Raw genomic sequence first — 20,602 nt, forward strand, 5'->3', positions numbered from 1 at the left:
TTTGAAAGCATGAATATTATTAAAGTTACTTAATCATTTATCAGGTCATTTTTAAAATCCTTTAATTTTGAAATAGTTTTAGGCTTTTAGCAAAGTTGATCTCGTTCACTCAGCTTCCCTTAAAGTTAACAATGTATGTAAACTATAGTACAATTATCAAAAGCCAATAAATTAACCTCAGTACTATTAATTTATAGAGCTTATTTGAATTTCACATTTCTCCCCTCATGTCCTTTTCCTGTTCCAGGATCCATTTGAGGACCCCACACTGCACTGAGCGATTGTGTGATTAGGTCATTTTGACCCAGTGTATAACCTCTTCTACCTCCTTCCATTCAACAGCATGCTTTTCTGCCTGATTATTCCATTGGCCTCTTTCAAAAGTCTGTGTTTGTATTTTTAATTTCGGCTCTAGCAAACCCACGGCAGATATTTAATTAAACTAAATGAGGTGTAACAACACTGAGAAGTAATTTCAGAAACAACTGGTACGATAAACAAATAATCTTGCTTGCTTTGCATCCTGACATACTTTTCACGGAGTGTAAAAACTTAGTTCAAGGAACAAGTAGTTTCATGACCTTTCAAATACTCCTTCACAAGACTAATAAATGCAAACCACTTGTTTGGGAGAATGTTTACAAGATGCTGCCAGCCCTACGTCGTCAGTCTCTCCTAGACACTTGGTAAGGCTCCTATTCTTTACATGCTGACTATGCAAAACGCAGTCTAAATCAACGCTTCCGTGTGTCATGAGAAAGAATACTCAGTGAAGACATGTGCTAGCAAAACATATCCAGGTATTTTTTTATACAGCTGGAAATAATCTAAGGCTACTAGAAAATCAGCAAGCATGGGTTAGATACATCTATAGGTCAATTTGCATAATAGTGAAGCATCAGGGTGCCTCAAAAGGTGAGGAAGAAAAAAAATTTATAAAGGTCTATAAAGAGATGATCCGTAAAGAGATGACCATAAGCAACTAGATGACCAGAAAAAGATTTTATAAGTATGGTGCATAAAGAGATGATTAGGACACTTCTCATTTCTAGTTCCTTCAACTAATGATGCTGAAGTACGTAAAAATGGCATTTGGGTATTTTAACCATGAAAAAACCCCCTTGTTTATCCCCCTTAATCAGAATATGTAAGCTGATCAGATTGTACTTAGTTACCTCCTATTTTGTAATATGCCTACATATTTGTACCTACTAATATAGTAAACTAAAATGTAGAGTAAGATTAATGTATGGATCAAAACATAACAAAGTTGTCAGAGAACTACATGGATACTGATGTTTATGTTGAAAGGGATGCTGGTGCTCTCAAAATTACTAAAAAGCCTAGCCACCAAAAAAAGAGCCCAACTGGTCATTGCTAACATGTATCCCATCCCATCTGATAACTTCTCCTGGGTGGGATTTCCAATCCCAGGTACTCTCACCCAGTCACTCACCAGTGAGTAAAAGCTGACACCCCCCACTCTAACCCAAACCTCTTCTTTTAGCCATAATAAAATGACAAGAAGCAGAAACATTATTTTTTTTTTCTTGCACGTAAAGAAAAAGGGAATCACTCATCAAAGGTGAAACTGTCTACTGAATTGGCTATTTATACTTGCCCTTTGTCTGGGAAAAGTATTTTTTGAGAAATGTTTTAGAACTCTTAGGTTCTAGAAAAAAACTAAAAACACCGAAGAGTAATGGATGATACACTTTGCCTCTTCCTTCTTCTCCAACCTGCCGCCATGCTCACTGTTTTCACAGTAGTGTCAGTTTGTTAGAAAAATAAAACTTGATTGGACCATGTGGCTCTGTTTTTTGTTTTGGTTTTTTTCTTCAGCAGACTGGCAGATCTGACTGTGCATATTGGAAAGTATATGACAACCTTCTTCCAGAGGAAAGAACAACAATAAATACATACTTCAAAAGTTTCTTAGAGGAATACAGTAGCTGGTTAATTTAATTACATGAGGAAACTGCTGTGATTTTTTTTTTTTTTAAGTAAGTTGCATGGATGGAAGAACTGGTATAAACGTAATCAAACAGTGTTGAAAGCAAAATGACTTGCTTAATAATTTACTACAATGGTTTAGAGATTGGTCTTGAACTGCATAATTTGGGTGTTTTAAGACTAGTATAACTGATGACCGAAAGCCAGGATACATGGTATAGCCCCTATTCCACCTCAGAATGTCCTTGGGCAAATCACTTAATCTTTCACCCTTAACTCAAGGAGGGAGTTAGGACTAGCTCAGTGGGCCTCAACCCAGGGTTCTTTGACTCTGAGGGAGTTCCACATAGTAATGGGGGTTCATGAGGTATTTTCAGTATTTCAAAGGGCCCGAAAGAAATCCTGGATCTATCTAAAACAGGCTCGGGAATGTACGAAAATTTTTCTTTTTGGTTACAGTCATATCAAGTTGATACAGTTACGTGAGCTATCTAATCCTAAATGCAATGTGTTTGGATCATGAGGTCTATGAGAGAAAAGGGAAAAGAGGGTTCTTGATAAAGAAAAGAATGATCTTTGGGGTGCCTGGGTGGCTCAGTCGGTTGAGCATCCAACTTCAGCTCAGGTCATGATCTCACAGCTCCTGAGTTTGAGCCCCGTGTCAGGCTCTGTGCTGACAGCTCAGAGCCTGGAGCCTGCTTCAGATTCTCTGTCTCCCTCTGTCCCTGACCTTCCCCTGCTGGAACTCTCTCTCTCTTAAAAGTAAATAAACATTTAAAAAAAAAAGGATGATCTTTAATATAATTTTAAACTAATACATTTCATGATCTATGACTTTAGTATTCCTGTGGTATGGGGAGAAGGAAGGGAAAGAAGATACAAAAAACCCCAACATTTATAGAGGAATTAAATAAATTTGTGCCAAGAAATGTGTAGGGTACTCTGAGTTAATTATTTCACCTAATCCTTTCAAGAGGCCTGTGAATTAAGTATTTTTGCCTTCGTTTTGGAAATGAGCTGTGTTGTAACTTTTACCACGATCAACTGCCAGTAAGTAGCAGGGCTAGGATTCAGATTCTGTCTGCCTCCTTCCAGCACCAGGTTGCTCTATAAAAACTACTGCTATTAGTTAGCTCTTAGTAATTTCATTTTTCCAACTGGCAATAGGGTTGTGAATAAATGCTTTTTCCTGTCCTTAGCTGTCTTTCACGGCCTCAGTATGTTATGCCAACATAGCCTACAGGTCCAGAGAAGCCCAGCCAGAGAGCAAAAGAACATCTAAGATGTGTCCTTAGTCACTCATCACTGACGAGGTTGCTTTGCCAGAAACTTTCCTAGCAAATAGCCTACTCATGGCTTATGTGGATGAGAGGGCAATTTGCTGTAACCACAGGCAAAAGTAAATGCTGTCACAGATTCAGTGGAGTGGGGGAAAGAGATTAATGCTAATCTTTTTCCACAGTCCTAACACTGAGGGTTGTGACAGTTCTTGTCCATTTCACCTAATAGTGACCTATAAGGGGCTATCATTAGGATACAGAGGAGAAGCTATTAAGATCTCCAGGCTTAATTACCAGCTAAGACTGGAAACTTTCTTCTCTAAAAGCACTTTGCAGTGAGATATCTTTATGTCAACTGATAGCATTTTTGTTATCTCAAAATGTATCTAAAACTAGAGAATCATTCTTTTTTTTTTTTTTATGTTTTTAAACTTTTAATGTTTATTTTTTTTTTTTTTGATTTTCAGCATTCCTAGGAACCATAGAATATCCGTTTATTTTATTGCAATTACATTTTTTTTTATATGAAGTTTATTGACAAATTGGTTTCCATACAACACCCAGTGCTCATCCCAAAAGGTGCCCTCCTCAATACCCATCACCCACCCGCCCCTCCCTCCCACCCCCCATCAACCCTCAGTTTGTTCTCAGTTTTTAACAGTTAGAGAATCATTCTTTACCGTACCTTTGTTAAAACTCTTTGGAGAAGAAATAAAAAGGATTTTTTTTCTATAGTACTTAAGATACAAAAAGTCCACTGCAATGGGACACAATTGTAAAATATATAACCTAAGGCCAACGGTTTTCTAGTTGTCTAGATTAAGTTTGGAATTTGGTAACTAAAAACAATAGAAGAAATAGACCAATTTAGCTCGAGACAGGACTGAAGGTGGATATACTTGGAAGAGTATAATTGTACTGGATTTCTCATTAGAAGGAGCAGAGTCCTAGGAAGACTTCACATTCCCCAAGAGAACCACATTTACACAATTAACAATTCTTTTGTTGGAAAAAAAGCTTTCATTATTGCATGTGGACACATGTGGGCTGCGTAAAAATATAAAAGATGTGTAACACACAGTAAACACAAAGTAATGATCTTAAACAGGCCAAATCCTTGAACTCGTCATTAATAAATGTCTCTCCTGCATTCAGCTACCCGGGTTGCTGGGAGCCTGTTTTCTTCAAGTACTTCAAACACTGAAATCCAGGAACATTTATTATTTTAATCCATTACAGGCAGTGCTTGATTTAACTTTATTGGTTGTGGTGGTGGTAGTGGTTATAAGTGGGGGTACAGCAATGTTCTTTTACACATCATTTCAAAAGGGCTTAATTATATTTTATAGTTTGGGCCAGGAATTCTGCTTGTTTTTTGTCTAACAAGGTTCAAATGGAGTTCAGGTCGATGATGAATCAGAAGAAAAAGTCAGAGATGGTTATCTCTCTGGGATGAGCTCATCTCCCTCTACGAAAGGCTGGGCAGGTACATCATGTTCATCACACCACAGCACATGGCAGTGCTCAGCATCCTAAGGTGGCTGCTTATTAGATGGTTTTTAACACATTAGAAATTCAACCCAGTGGTTATCTTCTTAATTTCTAAAGTTACTCTCCTATGTATTTTAAAGGCTTCCCACTGGAATCCAAAGCAGCTATAGTAACCACATAGCACTAAAACAAAAAATGTACATGAAGAACAATAATCACCTAAAAGACATTTCAAAAAACCCACACACCTTTTAAAACAGAAAAATTTAAGTATCCCAAGAGAAAGACCTAGAAGACTGCATTAATATAATTTGGTTAAACAAAAGAGTAAGTAACCGTGGTAAACATCTGAACAACATTTATCTCCCAGTGGGTTTTTTCTTTTAAAAAACAAAAGACATGCTTAATTTTTTACCTCTCTCTTTGAGGGTGTGAAAAAAAGATCTAAGGTAACAATATTAATATTGCCTATGATTGTCCTAAACTCTAGTTAATTATACATTATGGTAACAATTCTGACAAGGAACATAACATTTGTATGGTGGGATTTCTTCTCCACTGCATGTGATTTCTAAGAAGAGGACGAGAGAATTATTCTCCAAGAGAGTATCTTATACATTCAGGGTTTTTATTTCCCACCATATTAGAGAAATAATATGACACATTATATTGAAAAAAATCTGTGAGAATTTTACTTTTGCTAACTTATTTCTTGTTCAATTTTTAGAACTTCCTATTCTACTTCTTTTGAATGTCTCAATAGTCCATCAGTATATACAGAAAAATATCACTGTTGAAAAAAATCAGTAATCGATATAGGTAATTTAAGAGTAAAACAAGAGGGATACGCCAGTTCATCAGTAGCAACTTTGAACCTTGTTATAAAGTAATAAGAGGGAATCTGACCAGGATTAATAGTGGTACTCAGTTCTGAGATGAGGGGTGTCATGTTTCAGGGACTCTAGGCCATCTGTTCTGCCTGCCTACGTTTTACTTCTGCAAAACTATAAACGCACCTCTACCTCAGGGACTATAGAAAGGCATTAGAATTCTTCTGCTTTTCATTATCACAAGATTCAGTAACTCATTTCATTGTCAAGATAATCCCCTTTTACTCTTTCTTTTGCGCTTGCGGGGTATGCCAAAATGACAAATAAAATCCCAGATGTTACAGACCCAATGAGGTCTCCACCTTTCCTTGAGTGTTGGGTTTAAGCTACTTGGGACATAGTGTCAAAAATGACAGGACCCTGATGCCCACACCCAATATTCATTAAGGTTTGTTAGTGATTTGTATAGCTGTCTACAAGCTGTACTCCTACTTCAGTCCTCAGTGGTGGCTTGAAAGCTAAGTTTGTCCTCTGACTTTCACTGTCAAGGAATTAATTTCCTATTGTTCAGGCATTGGAAAGAGAAGCTGTTTCTTTCTAAAAGTAACAAAAGTCTTTGGGGTGTTGTAAATGGCTTGCTATTGCAACATATTGTTTTAGGTAGTCATATCTAATTTAACGTTTTATTTCCCCTTAGGCTTACTTGCATTTCTGCAGCATCCAACACTACGACAATGCCTTAAGAGATTTTCCTCAGGAGATCCAGTTAACTATGGAATGAAAAGCTGGAACTACACTTTGTATCAATTAATGACTGGGTTTCACTTTTCAATACATAAAAAGGAACTTTAGGTTCTTTGCATTTGGTTGGTCCTGAATTCAGTGAACAAAAGAAGAGGCATTGGTGTACGTGAAAGATAATGTGGTTATGCTTTCTTCCTCTCTACTCTTGTTTATACACAAAGACAGTACATCTGGATGGCAGAGACTGGGGTAGTGAAAGTTATTTGAACTACAGCTCTTCGACCAAAAGGGGTTCAACTCATTGCTTTCTGCTGTGGATGAAAAGTCCCCTAAGTGCCTATGGAAGGAGGATCCTTGCAACTTTTCCCCAGTTCAGACTAAAATGCAAACCACGGTGGCCTCACTTAGGCTCTTCCCCCAACCCTCTGTGCCATCTAGCTTGTTCATACCCTATTTCCCTTTTCCTTATTTACATGGAAGTTGCTAATCCAAGTGTCCCTGAACAAGAGCAAGGCAGCCTAAAGGACAGCTATTTCACAGCCTGAATTGTGTACCCTTGTTTGCCAAAATCTAAGGAGTGCTGCCCTAATAGAGCCATAATTTACTCTGACAAGGGGAGCTAAAGTCTGCAGCTCACTCCCCACCCGGCCTGTGGAAAGTGCAGCACTACATTCACAATTTATAGCTATATACTTATGGTTTCTCCAAAATGACATACTTCAAACGGCAAAAAGATTGTGTGTTGTGTGTGTAGGTAGGGGGAAGGGGATTATTTTTTAAAAGAACACACTGTAGAATGGGACGGATTTAATGGATAGCAAAAGAAATACTATCAGCCTTAAAATGTTTCAGAAAATAAGATATAATCTCTAAATGAGATTCACTGTTATTTTTTTTTTCAATATTATATACCAACTTAAAAAAAAAATCTAAGTGTTACATCTACTAAAATCAGAACTTTAGGGCCCTTTTACCAAAGACATATGGAAGAACATAAGTACTCCAGCAGAAATATGGGTTAGGTTATTTTAAGTCACTGTTACACCAGCATCTGCAGAGTAGAATTAAGAAAAAAATCAAGTCCCTTGAAACTCTTATAGTTTAGCGTCACAGGATAGGACAGAAGGCTAAGAAAAACTTGTAGATTTCCTTTTTTTTTTTTTTTAAGTTGAAAATATTTAACCATTTCATTTTGTTTCAAATGATGAAAACATTTCAGTAAATAATTTGTACATATTTTGTTGCAAAAGCCAGTAAATGAACACGAGAGTGGTTCTCGATTTAAGTGTTATTATCAATGTCTTGGGAAGAAGATTAATTTTCCCCTGTCAGGCTTTTATCATTCCCTTTCCCTATACTCTTTTCCTAAACTTAGGATGGTTTAGATGATAAAAAATACAATCATTAGATGAACTCAAATATTTTTTTTTGTACCTTACAGACTATAACACATTCCCCATTGTGTTTCTCTAAATATTACTTAGAACATAAGATTCCTCTGGCATTACAAGTCTATTTCAGCTCCTAAATTAAAACTCATCTGGAAAGGACCATTTTACCCTGTTTATATAACATTGTCACATAAAGAGTGTTAAAAAAAATATTTCACTAAAAATAGCTTGCGTAAGTTAGGGATTAGAGTAGTTTCTGCTGCTATAATTGTTCCTTTGTAGTTTTTTCCATGATGTTTTTGCAGTGTTTTTGACTGTGTTTATTAAAGTCAGCACATCAAAAAGGATCAAAGAGAAAGTGAGTGAGAACCAAAGAAACCCCAAGTGTGTTGTCTCATTGGGGAGTTATGCAGATTCGCATAAACAAGTGCAAATTGTTGAGGTTTTAATGAAAATTTTCTACAATTATTTTATCTTAAGTCATTCTATACAATAACATCTGTACAGCAGATGGCTATACTGTACCCAGGCAATGCTCCCTTTTCTTTCTCTGTTTAATAGTACATCTGAGATGACTACTTTTGTCACTGTGCTCAATTTGGTTCAGCAAATAATGTGAAAAGTGCAGCTGCTGCAGATGGTCACAATAGTTATATAAACTGTAAAATCAAAGACACAGTTAAGTATTTCTGTATTAGATTCAAACTATAAAACTCTGACATTAACTCTGTTGAGCTCAAAGATACACTATAAAAAAAGTTTAGTTCAGTGCAGAACGATGTCGCTTGCAGAATACGAAAAGAAATAGGACTACTGGTAAAAGGGGATTTTTTTTTTTTTGTGAGGGATACTTTTTACCACTCATCAAAAATATACCTTGAACACAGATTTGAGTATATTTCAGCCAGGTTGCAAAGCATGAATTTTTAAGATATTCAATATAATGAAATTAATGTTCAAAGCTTAAATTATATTTGACTTAAAAAGTTTTGCTTAGCTAAAAAATCAATTTTTGACAAATATGTAATAGTCTCTCAATTATAATTTCTCAGAAATCATCCATCAGCAATAACTAGAACTTACCCCAATTTTATTTAATTGTAATTAATTATTATTTTGCTGGCTTTGTTATCTTCTTAAACTGTTTGAGCATGCCACTACATTGAGGAGAATGTAGGGAAAACAGATTTGGTGTTAGTTATGTTCTCATAATAAAATTTTTCCTGTTAAATAGCTAACTTCAATTTGATTTGATTTGTTGACACAAGTAACTACTTTAGAACGTTTGTCGGACATTACACGTTAGACTTGTATAAAGTATATCTTTGTAGGAGCTATAGTTTCTAATTCTGTGTTTAACTACATTGAAGTCCATGATTGTAAAAGGGATAGGGGTAGGTAGTTTTTCTGGTATGAGGGGGAAAAAACAAGTTACAAAAGCAGAGTGAGGCTACTATCTTGTAGAGGTCAGTGAGAGGATTTTAACTACATTTTAGAGATGTTTACTGAGGACAAACACCATTAAAACTGGGTAAAATGAGTAGAAAATGAATAAAACAAGAAATGAGGATGAAAACAGAAAAGGATCTAGAATTGAGTATAGTCCATTTAAATTCTTTTCCTCTGTCTGAATGCTAACCTTTCCCTGCTATGATTAAGGTACAACTGGAAAGGCGTGGGAACGGGCCCAACCTTGTCTGGCTTGCAATTTATTTGTGGATAAATCAGGCATTGTAGCCTCCAGTGTTTCACAGTCGTTCATGTCCCATGGACCTTACATTTTTCATTTCTAACTTTTAAGACAATAAAAAAATACAGTGCTTTTAGCTGGCTTGGTCACAAATATTTCTGGTGAGAAAGAAATAAATCATCTACTTTTTGGCCTAAAATTTGTACTTCTCCACCATAAAACTTTCCCTTTATCTCTTAAACTACTGTGCCCAAAATGGCTATGTGGAACTAAGTTCCAGTGAGTCTCCAGCTGCCACTTAACTACTTCTTAGGAAGCAACTAAGTTGCATATAGTTTCAGGATTTACTTTATCCCCTTTAGCCCCAATTCTTTCCTGCAAATTAAAGTGGAAAAAAATGTTTCCCTTTTGCTACTTTTACTTTCAAAGTAAAATTTCTGGCACTGTGCCCCGAACTCCCACAGTAGCTAGCAGGTTCTGTGATTGAAAAGTGTTACTTCCTACCTGTACCTTGTCTTTCCTCTTCCCCTCCTCCCACTCCTTCTGCCTACACTTTTTGATTCAGTGTGAAAGAGCACATAGCACTTCAGTCATGGTAGCAAAAGAAGAAAACGTAGATGTCACTGCCCGTTAATTCCTCAGCTCTCCACCCATCAACGACATCCAGTTTGCAGATTGCGTGCCACTCTTTGCTAGGTGAGGCACTGAAGCACAGCCTTTTCTCTGCCAGGTATTGCTGGCACCATCAATGGTATTGTCCTTGCAAAGTTGAGCCTTGGTTTCTATTACTACGCTTTGTGCAGCACACCTGCCACCAGAACAATTCTTCTCTTTTTAAATAAAGTGTGACCAGTGACCTAACACAGTCCATCAGAATCACCTGTAGAGCTTTTGGAATAGGTTTCTGGGCTCCATGCCCAGGGTTTTTGATTCAGTAGGTCGGGGGTAGGGTCTGAACACCGGCATTTCTAACAGGTTCCCAGGTGATGCTGATGCTGTTGGTTCTGAGACCACACTTTGGGAACCACTGATCTAAGGGTTAACAAAACCTGATACGCCACTGTTCCATTACCACTATTTCTTTTTACCTGTGTTCTATTACCACTATTCTAGGTAAAAAGAAATTTAGAAATGGATGGCTTTGGTTTTGTAGGCCTTTGTAGGAATATGCCTGAAGAGACAGATACAACTTTAATTCAGGGTGTTAAAATATTTAGGTTCGAAGGATTTGTTATAAAATTATCTGTTAAAATAAGGTCACAGACCAGAAATGTCTCTATTTGTAGTGGTCCTTCAAACTTTTAACCTCTATGAATCTTCAAAATTATGCACTTTCAGATGTTAACAAATCATATTATCATTCCCCTCTCCCCCTTTCTGTGACTTACCAGGTACTTTTTGTGCTGCTTTGACATTAAGGCTTCCACTGAGGGTTGATAAAGATGCTAACAGGCATGGTTTATTAGGATGGGGAACAGTTTCCATGGAGATCACAATCTGAGTAGTATGGACAGTGATTTTTTGAAAGCAAGAAATAGTTCTCCACAGGTTTTCTTGAAATGGAATCTTTTGTGCTCCAACACCATGAACTTTAGGTTTAGACAACTTTCCACGGTAACACTTGGAGGCTGGAAACTCATCCTTATTCAACATGGTGTCCAATGGGGCTGAGGTCTCTTTGCTGTGTACACTTCTTATCTTCTTTAAAAAATGGTTTATCTGATCCAGCTTGGTAAAACTCAGGTTGGCTTTCAAAGGCTTTGATATATCCAAGTTGATATCTGCTACAGAATTAAAAAAGATAAGAAAATTGTTGAAGTTCTGTCATTGAATATAAGCCCTTCCTTCCCTGGCAAGCTCCTATTTAAGTTTCCCTGCACTTGCACAGCAGACTCATTAGGATGCCAGATGTTATCATTCTTTTACTCATCACTTAACTATTCTTTCCATGTAGTTACTCAAAGGAACACTTTGCCGGGACTACTTACATGCCTACCTTCCTGTTTCAGTCCATGTGACTGTTCCTGATAGACTGAAGGCCACCCATGGACATCTGCTTCTGCCCTCTCACTCTGAGGCAAAATTAATCAGCTATTTCAGTTTGTTACTGGAACTGGTGTTCTTTCTTCCAAGGCAAAAGGACACCTCCTAGTAACTGGCACAATGCTTGACACAAATATCAGTATTAAAAAATATCTGTCCAGGAGCGCCTGAGAAGCTCAGTAGGTTAAGTGTCCAACTTCAGCTCAGGTCATGATCTCATGGTTCATGAGTTGGAGCCCCGCATCAGGCTCTGTACTGACAGCCCAAAGCCTGGAGCCTGTTTTGGATTCTCTGTCTCCTTCTCTCTTTGCCTCTCTTCCCTCCCCCGTCTCTGTCTCTCTCAAAAATAAACATTAAAAAAAAAAACACAACTAACTGAAGTAGCCTTTCCTTCTCTGATTGAGTATATGCAGAAAAAGTTTGTTTCCCCTTTGTGACCTGCTGCAAACCAGAAGAGTCCCTTTACATCTTTCCCTACATTCTGCATTCTAAAAAATTTAAACACCCCATCGAATGAAGCAAGTGTAGACTGAGATCTCCTAAACCCTACAGTCCATTTTATATGTACCATACACTAGATGTTGTCCTTATTTGCTGCTTAGTTACCTCATATTAAAACTAACTAGCTTTAATTTTCTGTTTTTGCTTTCTTCTTACTTCTGTTTTCGTTATCAGTCAAGACATAAGACTATAAGCACCGTGAAGGCAGAACACATCATACATCATTATACATAGTGCCTGGCACGTTGTGTCTTGCCTATGTGTGAGCTTGACTTAACCTAACAAGTGTTCTTTTCACTGGAGACTGGGGATGTAATACAAGATATAAACCCAGATGAAGCTACTGGCAAGATCGTTAAGCAGATCAAGTTAATTTCTATACTTTTCTTCATAAGGAGGACCTCTTCTCACCTTCCTCAGCTTACAGTTTTCTCCTGGCCACCCAGGTTCCCTCAGGGTGCCATCCTTTTTAAGTGTGCCTTCCCATGTGTTTCTTTTAATCAGGCCCAGCAAAACTCTGAGAGTCCTGCTTCTAATTAGGTGTCCACTGGAAAGGATCAGATATCTAACTCGCCCTTTGCAATACTAAAATGTCCCCTGCTCCCCTATTTTTTTTAAATAGAAATAACACCCTAACTTAAATGAATCATTTTTTCACCTCCTATTGACATGTTAACTCACACACCATACAGTTTACCTAGAGTGAACAATTCAATGGTTTCTTAGTAAACTCACAGGAGTGTGCAATTATTGCCTGTCTACTTCCAGAACATTATCATCACCACACACAAAATAATCCCAGCCCACTTAGCAGTCCCTCTCACCCATCCCCCACCTCCAGCTTCAGGCAACCACTAATCTAACTTCTGTCGCCATAGATTTGCCTATTCTGGACATTTCATATAAACGGAATTATATAACGTCTTGCCTTGTGGGTCTGGTTTCTGTCAGTTAGCATAGCAAAAGGTTTTAAGGTTCGTTAATGTTGAAATATGTATTAGTACTTTATTCCTTTTTGTAACTGAATAATACTCCATCATATGGATAGACCCCATTTTGTTCATCCACTATCAGTTAATGGACACTTGAGTTGTTTCTACTTTTTGGCTATTATAAATAATGCTGCTGTGAACATTCACATACAAATTTTTATGTGATCATATTTTCAATTCTCTTAGGTATCTACCTAGGAGTGGGATTTCTGGGTTATATTTGGTTACAGTCATCTTAGTGGGTATATAGTGGTAGCCCATTGTGATTCTGATCTGTATTTCTCTAATACTGAATGATATTGAGCACTTTTTCATATGCTTATTGGCCATTTGTATATATTCTTGGAGAAATGTTTATTCACATGTTTTGCTCATTTCAAAATTGGGTTGTCTTTTTATTATTGAATTATACGAGTTCTTTGTATATTCTGGATACAAGTCCCTATCAAATAGAGGATTTGCAAATATTTTCTCCCATTCTGTGGATTTTTTTCAGTTTTTTTGATGCTATCATCTGTAGCACAGAAGACTTTAATTTTTGTGAATTTCAATTTATTATTTTTATTATGCTTTCAGGGTCCTATCAAGAAACCATTGCTAACCCAATGTCATGAAGACTGACACTTACGTTTTATTTTACAAGTTTTTTAGTTTTACCTCTTACATTTAGGCCTGTGATTGTCCTTGCATTAACTTTTCAGTACTGTGTGAGGTAGGGGTTCAACTTCTTCCTTCTACTTGGGAGTTTCCGGTTATACCAGCACCGCTTGTTGAAAGGCATTATTTTAGATTTGTAGGTATGGGGGTACTGAAAGAAGCTGGTGGGTAAATACTTTAGGAAAACTGGATGGTTCGAATGACCCATACATTTATTTGCTCTGCCTACCCACCCTTTACATGGGCTTCCAAATTCCATGGCCTCACAGAAAATAATACTACCTTTTGCCACAATGAAAAAGAGGACAATCTTTTTTTTTTTTTTTTTTTTTTAAATTTTTTTTCAACGTTTTTTATTTATTTTTGGGACAGAGAGACAGAGCATGAACGGGGGAGGGGCAGAGAGAGAGGGAGACACAGAATCGGAAACAGGCTCCAGGCTCCGAGCCATCAGCCCAGAGCCTGACGCGGGGCTCGAACTCACGGACCGCAAGATCGTAACCTGGCTGAAGTCGGACGCTCAACCGACTGCGCCACCCAGGCGCCCCAAGAGGACAATCTTAATAGATGAAAGCACCAACGGGAAACCAAAACAAAGCTATAGCAGAAAGAAGACTCAAGTGTTGGGGCCAGAAGCTATCTGCTTTTGTCTGGATTCGTAATATGCACAACCTAAGCGAAGGGTCTGAATTGTTCTTTCTGCAGCTCTAGACACAATTTAGTGATCCATTCAGGAAGTTGCCCAATATCCACCTAAACCAACTGCAAAGCCTAAGGGATCTATTTTCCCTGTCTGTAGACTGTCAAGTCACTGGTGGAATGCTATGTATGAGTTGCTGGCTACTACCTTGATATGGATCCTACTGTGGTCCCAGTGACTGTTTACATCTGTGGTTATTACCTTAACTTATCCTTTGGGACTTAGTCCTTGAGTCACTTCCTCCAGGAAATCCTTCTTGACCCCTGTGGCCAAGTAAGATGCTGCTCACGCAATGCTTCCAGAATACCCTGTGCATCGTGGCTCATCAGGCACCTGTTTATATTATTTTTATAGTTACCTTCTTATGTATCTGTCACAGTCCAGTGAACTGTGAGCTCCTGGAGAGTAAGGGCTGTCCTACATCTTAATATTCTGAGTGTCTACACTACTGTCCAGTCCACAGTGAGTACTAAATGTGTATTTAATGATATAATGAAGGAAAAAATGAATGAATCTTTCCTTTCTACTGAACTCCCATAGTCTCATCCTTTTATCCAAAACAATCCATTAACTCCTCTTGGGCGTGCTATATTCCTTGTTGCAGTTAACGGCTCTATAATCTACCAAGTGGCTCAAATCAGAAATCGGACTTTTTGACTCATTTCATGTCCTCTTTTCCTGGTCCAAATCTACTCAATGATTAAGTTCAACTTCCAAAATATTGCTTGAAACCAATCTCCTTCTCTCCAGCATTCCAGCCACTCCCCATTTTTTTTCCCCTCCATGGCTTTGATATTGTTCAGCTATTATAAAGCCGCCTAAATGATCTGTCTAGACAATTCCTGTTAATCCAGTCTCCAGAGTAATTTCCAAATGATTTGTTTCAAATGTGATCCTAATTGGCTCACTCCTGTTTAAAACTCTTTAAGGGTTCTTCTTTACCTATGGTATAAAAGACCACGCTCCTTAGAATGGAAAAAAAAAAAAAAATCCCTGCCTTTGTTTATCTGCAGCCATTCTCCCCCTTGCACATTAAGGTTCCAGAAATATCACAGAGTTTATAAAGCCCACTTCCTCCAGCTCCTGCTATGTTATATCACTAGGCCTTTGCTCAGATTGGTCCTTTGTCTACTGTACTCTTTCTCTGCCTAATGCCTAATCTTCAGGATAGCGCTCAGCATTTTCTGCAAAAAGTTGATCCACAAACCTAGCCTTGCACAAGTATCTTTTTATGAGATTATATCTTCCACCAGTGAAGAAGTTCCTCGAGTGCCTACTTTTCATCATTAATATGTAACACTGGGCCTTCCACTCAGCACGAAGTACGTTTGGTCTAATCATGCTGGAGCACTGCCAAACATTCTAATCTGGTTCTGTGGTAGGCAGAATTCTAAAGATGACTCCCCTGCCCAAGATGTCTCTCCCCGGGTTATTAAATCAAACACTACTTTAGGTATGGTTGTGCTGTGAAGGGATTTTATACTTGTGATAAAAAGACTAGCTCAGTTGAATTTAAAACACAGAAATTATCTGGTAGGCCTAGATATATAAACCCTTTAATATATAAACCCTATATATGAAGGAGGCAGAAAGGGAAGTCAGAGAGATTTGAAGCATGAGAAGGGCTCTATTATATGTCATTGCTGCTTTGAGGATGATGGGGGTCAGGTGAAAAGGAATGAGCGGCCCTAGAATTGAGGGAAACCCTGGCCGACAGCTAACAAGTAATTAGGTACCTCAATCCTACAACCACAAGGAACCAGATTATGTGAACAACTAGAATGAGTTTCTTCTCTGGAGCTCCCAGATTAAAGCCCAGTCCAACTGACATCTTGATTTTAGCCCTGTGACATTCTGAGCAGAGAATCCAGCAGAACCCACATGGACTTCTGACCTACAGGATTATGAGATAATAAATTTATGTTGCTGCATGCCACCACATTTGTAGTTAATTTATTATCCATTAACAGCAAAGTAACACAAATTCCACATGTATATTTAGTTACACAACATTTCCAGTTTCTAATGGGAGTATAAATTAAGTTTCAAGGCCTAGGAATGTTTGCCTCGGCTTCTTTTTTATCTTTTCTCTCAAAGCAAAAATATCTAACATACCTTGTTCTTCATTAGTTGCCAGTTCCCTTTCTTTAAAAATTATTTAAGGATTCCAGGAAAGATAGAATCCTGTCCCTCTCACTCTAAGCAGATCCAGAAGCTGGAGAGAATGCAGTTATAAAACTTACACAGAGTAGCGATTTGAGGATGCTGTAAAGTAAATGCTAACAGGAAGACTGGAAAAGATGACTAGATTGGAAAATACCATCAAAATAGAAATGAGTTTGTAATTTTTCTTCCTGTATCCCCCAGCCTGGACTCAAGGTAGTCCAAAGTGAGCGTGAGGTGTGGAGAGAGGGAATACTAGGAGAAATCCTGTTTCTGGCTTTAGGAAGTGAGAAGAGAATTCTTAGTGCTCGCAAGAGGGTCTATGAAAATCCTTTTTTTTAATCTTTGTTTTCTTCATTTTCTTGTGCCACAGAAAACAGAAGAGGAGAGAACACTACTCAATTCATTTTTATGAAACCATCATTACTGATACCAAAGCCAGACAAAGACAGTAAAACTAACCTTAAGAACAGAGACATAAAAATTCTCAAAAAAAAAAAAAAAAGTTAGGAATCACATCCAGCAATACATAAAACTAATAACATACCATGACCAAGAGGGTTTATGCTAAGAGTACATGGTTGGCTCAATATTAGAAAATCAAAGTAATGATGTTGGGGCAACTGGATGGCTCAGTCGGTTGAGCAGCCAACTTTGGTTCAGGCCATGGTCTCACAGTTCATGAGTCTGAACCCCACATCAGGCTGCACTGACAGCACGGAGGCTGCTTGGATCCTCTGTCTCCCTCTCTTTCTTTCAAAAATAAATAACCATTAAAAAAACCCACAACAAAGTAGTAATGTTAACAGTTAAAACCAAAAAGCAAAAAGATGATACGGAAAATGTTTTGAAAAATTCAATATCCATTTATAAGAACTCTTAAGAAACTATCAGTAGAGGGGAACTTCCTTAATCTGATAAAGTTCATAGGTGAAAACCTACAGCTAAAATCATATTTAGTCATGAAGGGTCAAATGCTTTTCCCCTAAGATCAGAAACAAGGCAAGGATATCCATTTTTACTACTTATACTCAACATAATATTAAACATCCTACCCAAGAGCAATAAGGCAAGAAAGAAAAATAAAAATAAAGATTGGAAGGGAAAAAATGTCTCCACAGATGACATGATTGTTCACGTAGAAAACTCCATGGAATATATAGAAAAAATTCCTAGAATTTATAAGTGAATTTGGCAAGATTTTAGAATACAAGATTACCACATAAAAACCAATTCAGTTTCTACAAAGTAGCTATGTGAGGTTGGAATAATTTTTTTTTTAAAAATTACATTTATTATAGTTCTAAATAAAATAAGTACTTAAGTATGAATCTAATAAAATACATACAGTATCTATATGCTGAACACTACAAAATGGTAATGAAATACCAAGAAAGATTTAAGTAAATAGAGACACATACTGTATATATATTCATGGACTGGAAGACTCAACATAGTAAAGATGTCAATCTTCTCCCAACTGATTTATAGATTTGAAACAATTCCAATCAAAGTCTCATTAGTACTTATTCATATACAGAAAAGCTGATTATAAAATTTATACAGGAGAGCAAAGTAACTAGAATACCAAAAACACTTTTGAAAAAGAAGAGTAATATTGGAGGACTTACAACATTTTAAGACTTAGCATGAAGCCACTGTGATCAAGACAGTATAGTCTTGGAGAAGGGATATACACATATATCAGTGGAAGAAAACAAAAATAGAGTCCAAAAAAATGTCAAATGATTTTTGGAAAAGGTACAAAGGCAATTCAACGAAGTAGAATAGTTTTATTAAAAAACGGTGCTGGACATCCACATGCGGGGGCGGGGGGGGGGGGGAAGGGCCTGAACCCGATTTTATACCATATACAAAATTAACTCAAAATGGATCACACATCATGGATCTAAATACAAAATATAAAATTAAATTAAGTTTTTAGATGAAAACATAGGAGAAAAATCTTCCCAGTCCTTGAGTTAGGCAAGGTTCTTATATACAGTACTAAAAAAATTATATTCATTAAAAAAAATTATAAATTGGACTTCACTGCTAAGAACTTTTGCTCTGTAAAAAGTTTTTATTTAGAGACTAAAAAGAACAAGCTATGTACTGGGAGAAAGTTGCTTATCTGACAATAGATTTGTATCCAGAATATAATAAAGAACTTTCAAAATTCAATAATAAGGAACAAACAGCCTAATTTTACAATTGGCACAAGGTCTGAATTGACACTTCACCAAAGAGGTTGCATGAATGGCAGATAAGCACATACAAAGATGTCCAACATCATTAGTCATTAGAAAAGTATAAATTAAGTTTAGAATGACTAAAATAAAAAAAATACTGACAATATAGAGTGCTGTAGAGAAGCTGGAGCTAGTGGAATTCTCCTGCATTGCTGGTGGGAGTGCCAAAGGACACATCCACTCCGGAAAACATTTTAGCAGTTTCATATAAAATTTATATGACCTAGCAATCTCACACGTAGGTATTTATCATAAAGGAATGAAAACTTATGTTCACACAACTTACACACAAATGTTTAAAGTAGTTCTATTCATAATCACCAAAATGGGAAACAACTTAGATGTCATTCAATGGATGAATTGTTAAACTATAGGACCCCCACATAGTGAATGCTACTCAGCAATAAAAAGGAATATGCTATTGTTACATGCAACATCTTGGTTGAGCCTCAAGTGAAAGTGAAAGAAGCCAGTCTGAAAAGGCTACATGCTACAGGATTCCATTTGTAGGACATTCTCAAAAAGGCAAAACAAACAAACAAAACCCCTTAAAGTGATGGAGGACAGTAGTTATCACAGATTAGGGTTTGGGGGAGGGTGTGATTATGAAGAAATGCCATGAAAGGTGTTGTTTTGGATGATGGAACTGTTCTATACCCTGACTGTGGTAGCAGTTACGCAAATCTGTGTATGCAGTTTTATTGCATATTAATTAAAAAAAATAAAACACAATGTTATTTCAATGCCTTTGTCATGTGCATGATAGAATATTTTTTTTCCACTCCATTGCATTATTTTTTAGTCTCACGTGTGTTTCTCAAAATGCCAAACGGCTTGAGTATGTCCATGGCTCTTATATGTAGCAGAAACCTACTTTAGGCCTAAGCGTTAAGCAAACGTGTACTAGGTTAGCTTTTTAGGTTTGCTTTCCTAAACCTCTCCATGACCCCTCCAACCAGGTACTAAGTAGAAAGCTCTCATACCTTTAATGGTGAGATTACAGGTGGCCCTTCTACAGAAAGTGAAAAAGATGGAATACAACTTCTAAATGTTAGGGAAGACGCAGGACAGTTCCTGATCTTACTAATACCAAATGTGGCACATGAAAATTAGGCGTTTTAACAGCTAGACTAGAGTCAGTTAAGCCAGCAAAACTCAAAAGCACAGGTCACTTTGGTGCTACCTAAAGCAGTTTCATTCACAAGAGTGAATATATTCTTTCATAGGACTTGGCTTATATTATAAAACATATTTTAAAAGGTTTATTTTTGTCAGTAAAGTTCAAATGCTGAAAATTCAGATAAAGAAATGTGTACTAAAATCTAATCAAATTGGTGAATTTCAAGTATGAATCTATTTGACGCACATAATTGACCTTATTTTACCAAATATAACTTCTTCTTTGAATAGCCTGAAATCAGAAAGATCCATTTCCAAAAGCAACATGGAGGACAGCCCATAATATTTATTCAATACAAATCTAGCAGCTTGAAATGAAGATGGAAAATACATAATGATTCACAGTTTCTTGTCTTCTCCTATCTTTAAAAGTCATGAATCTCTATTAGGTTACTAGTTACACATAACAATTAATCAGGACTCAACGAATCCTAGGAAAAAGACGTTCTGAACCAGTATCTTGGATCTCCCTCTCTCATACAGTTTGTCCCAAGAGTGTCAGTGTGATTTTAAACTTGAATAACTTTAGAAGCGTAAATGCTACAGAATTATTTTAAACATATTTTGAAAGTTTAATTACTTAAATTTCTTATATTTATTTCATGAATTTGAAATGTGAATTTTTAATGTTAATTTTCTGTGGTGTTGGTTTCTGGAACACCCTTTCTCAGACCAGCAGATTGGTCAAGGAGGGCTTCTTATTTGGATACTCTGGTCACTTGATTTATCCTTCCTG

General features: G+C 37.0%; 1 protein-coding gene across 2 annotated transcripts in view; it reads right to left on the reverse strand.

The window, feature by feature from the left end:
- Positions 1 to 20,602, reverse strand: part of VPS13B (vacuolar protein sorting 13 homolog B) — an 806,197-nt gene that overhangs the window by 151,989 nt on the left and 633,606 nt on the right. For both annotated transcript variants that reach the window (XM_047088880.1, XM_047088879.1), the window contains exon 36: positions 10,768 to 11,163. In XM_047088880.1, the coding sequence (XP_046944836.1) occupies positions 10,768 to 11,163 (396 nt within the window). The remainder of the gene's footprint in view (positions 1 to 10,767; positions 11,164 to 20,602) is intronic.

Source organism: Lynx rufus, unplaced genomic scaffold (assembly GCF_022079265.1).
Source record: "Lynx rufus isolate CCGP_SWC_20201006 ecotype Redwood Valley unplaced genomic scaffold, mLynRuf1.p SCAF_26, whole genome shotgun sequence".
NCBI lineage: Eukaryota > Metazoa > Chordata > Mammalia > Carnivora > Felidae > Lynx > Lynx rufus.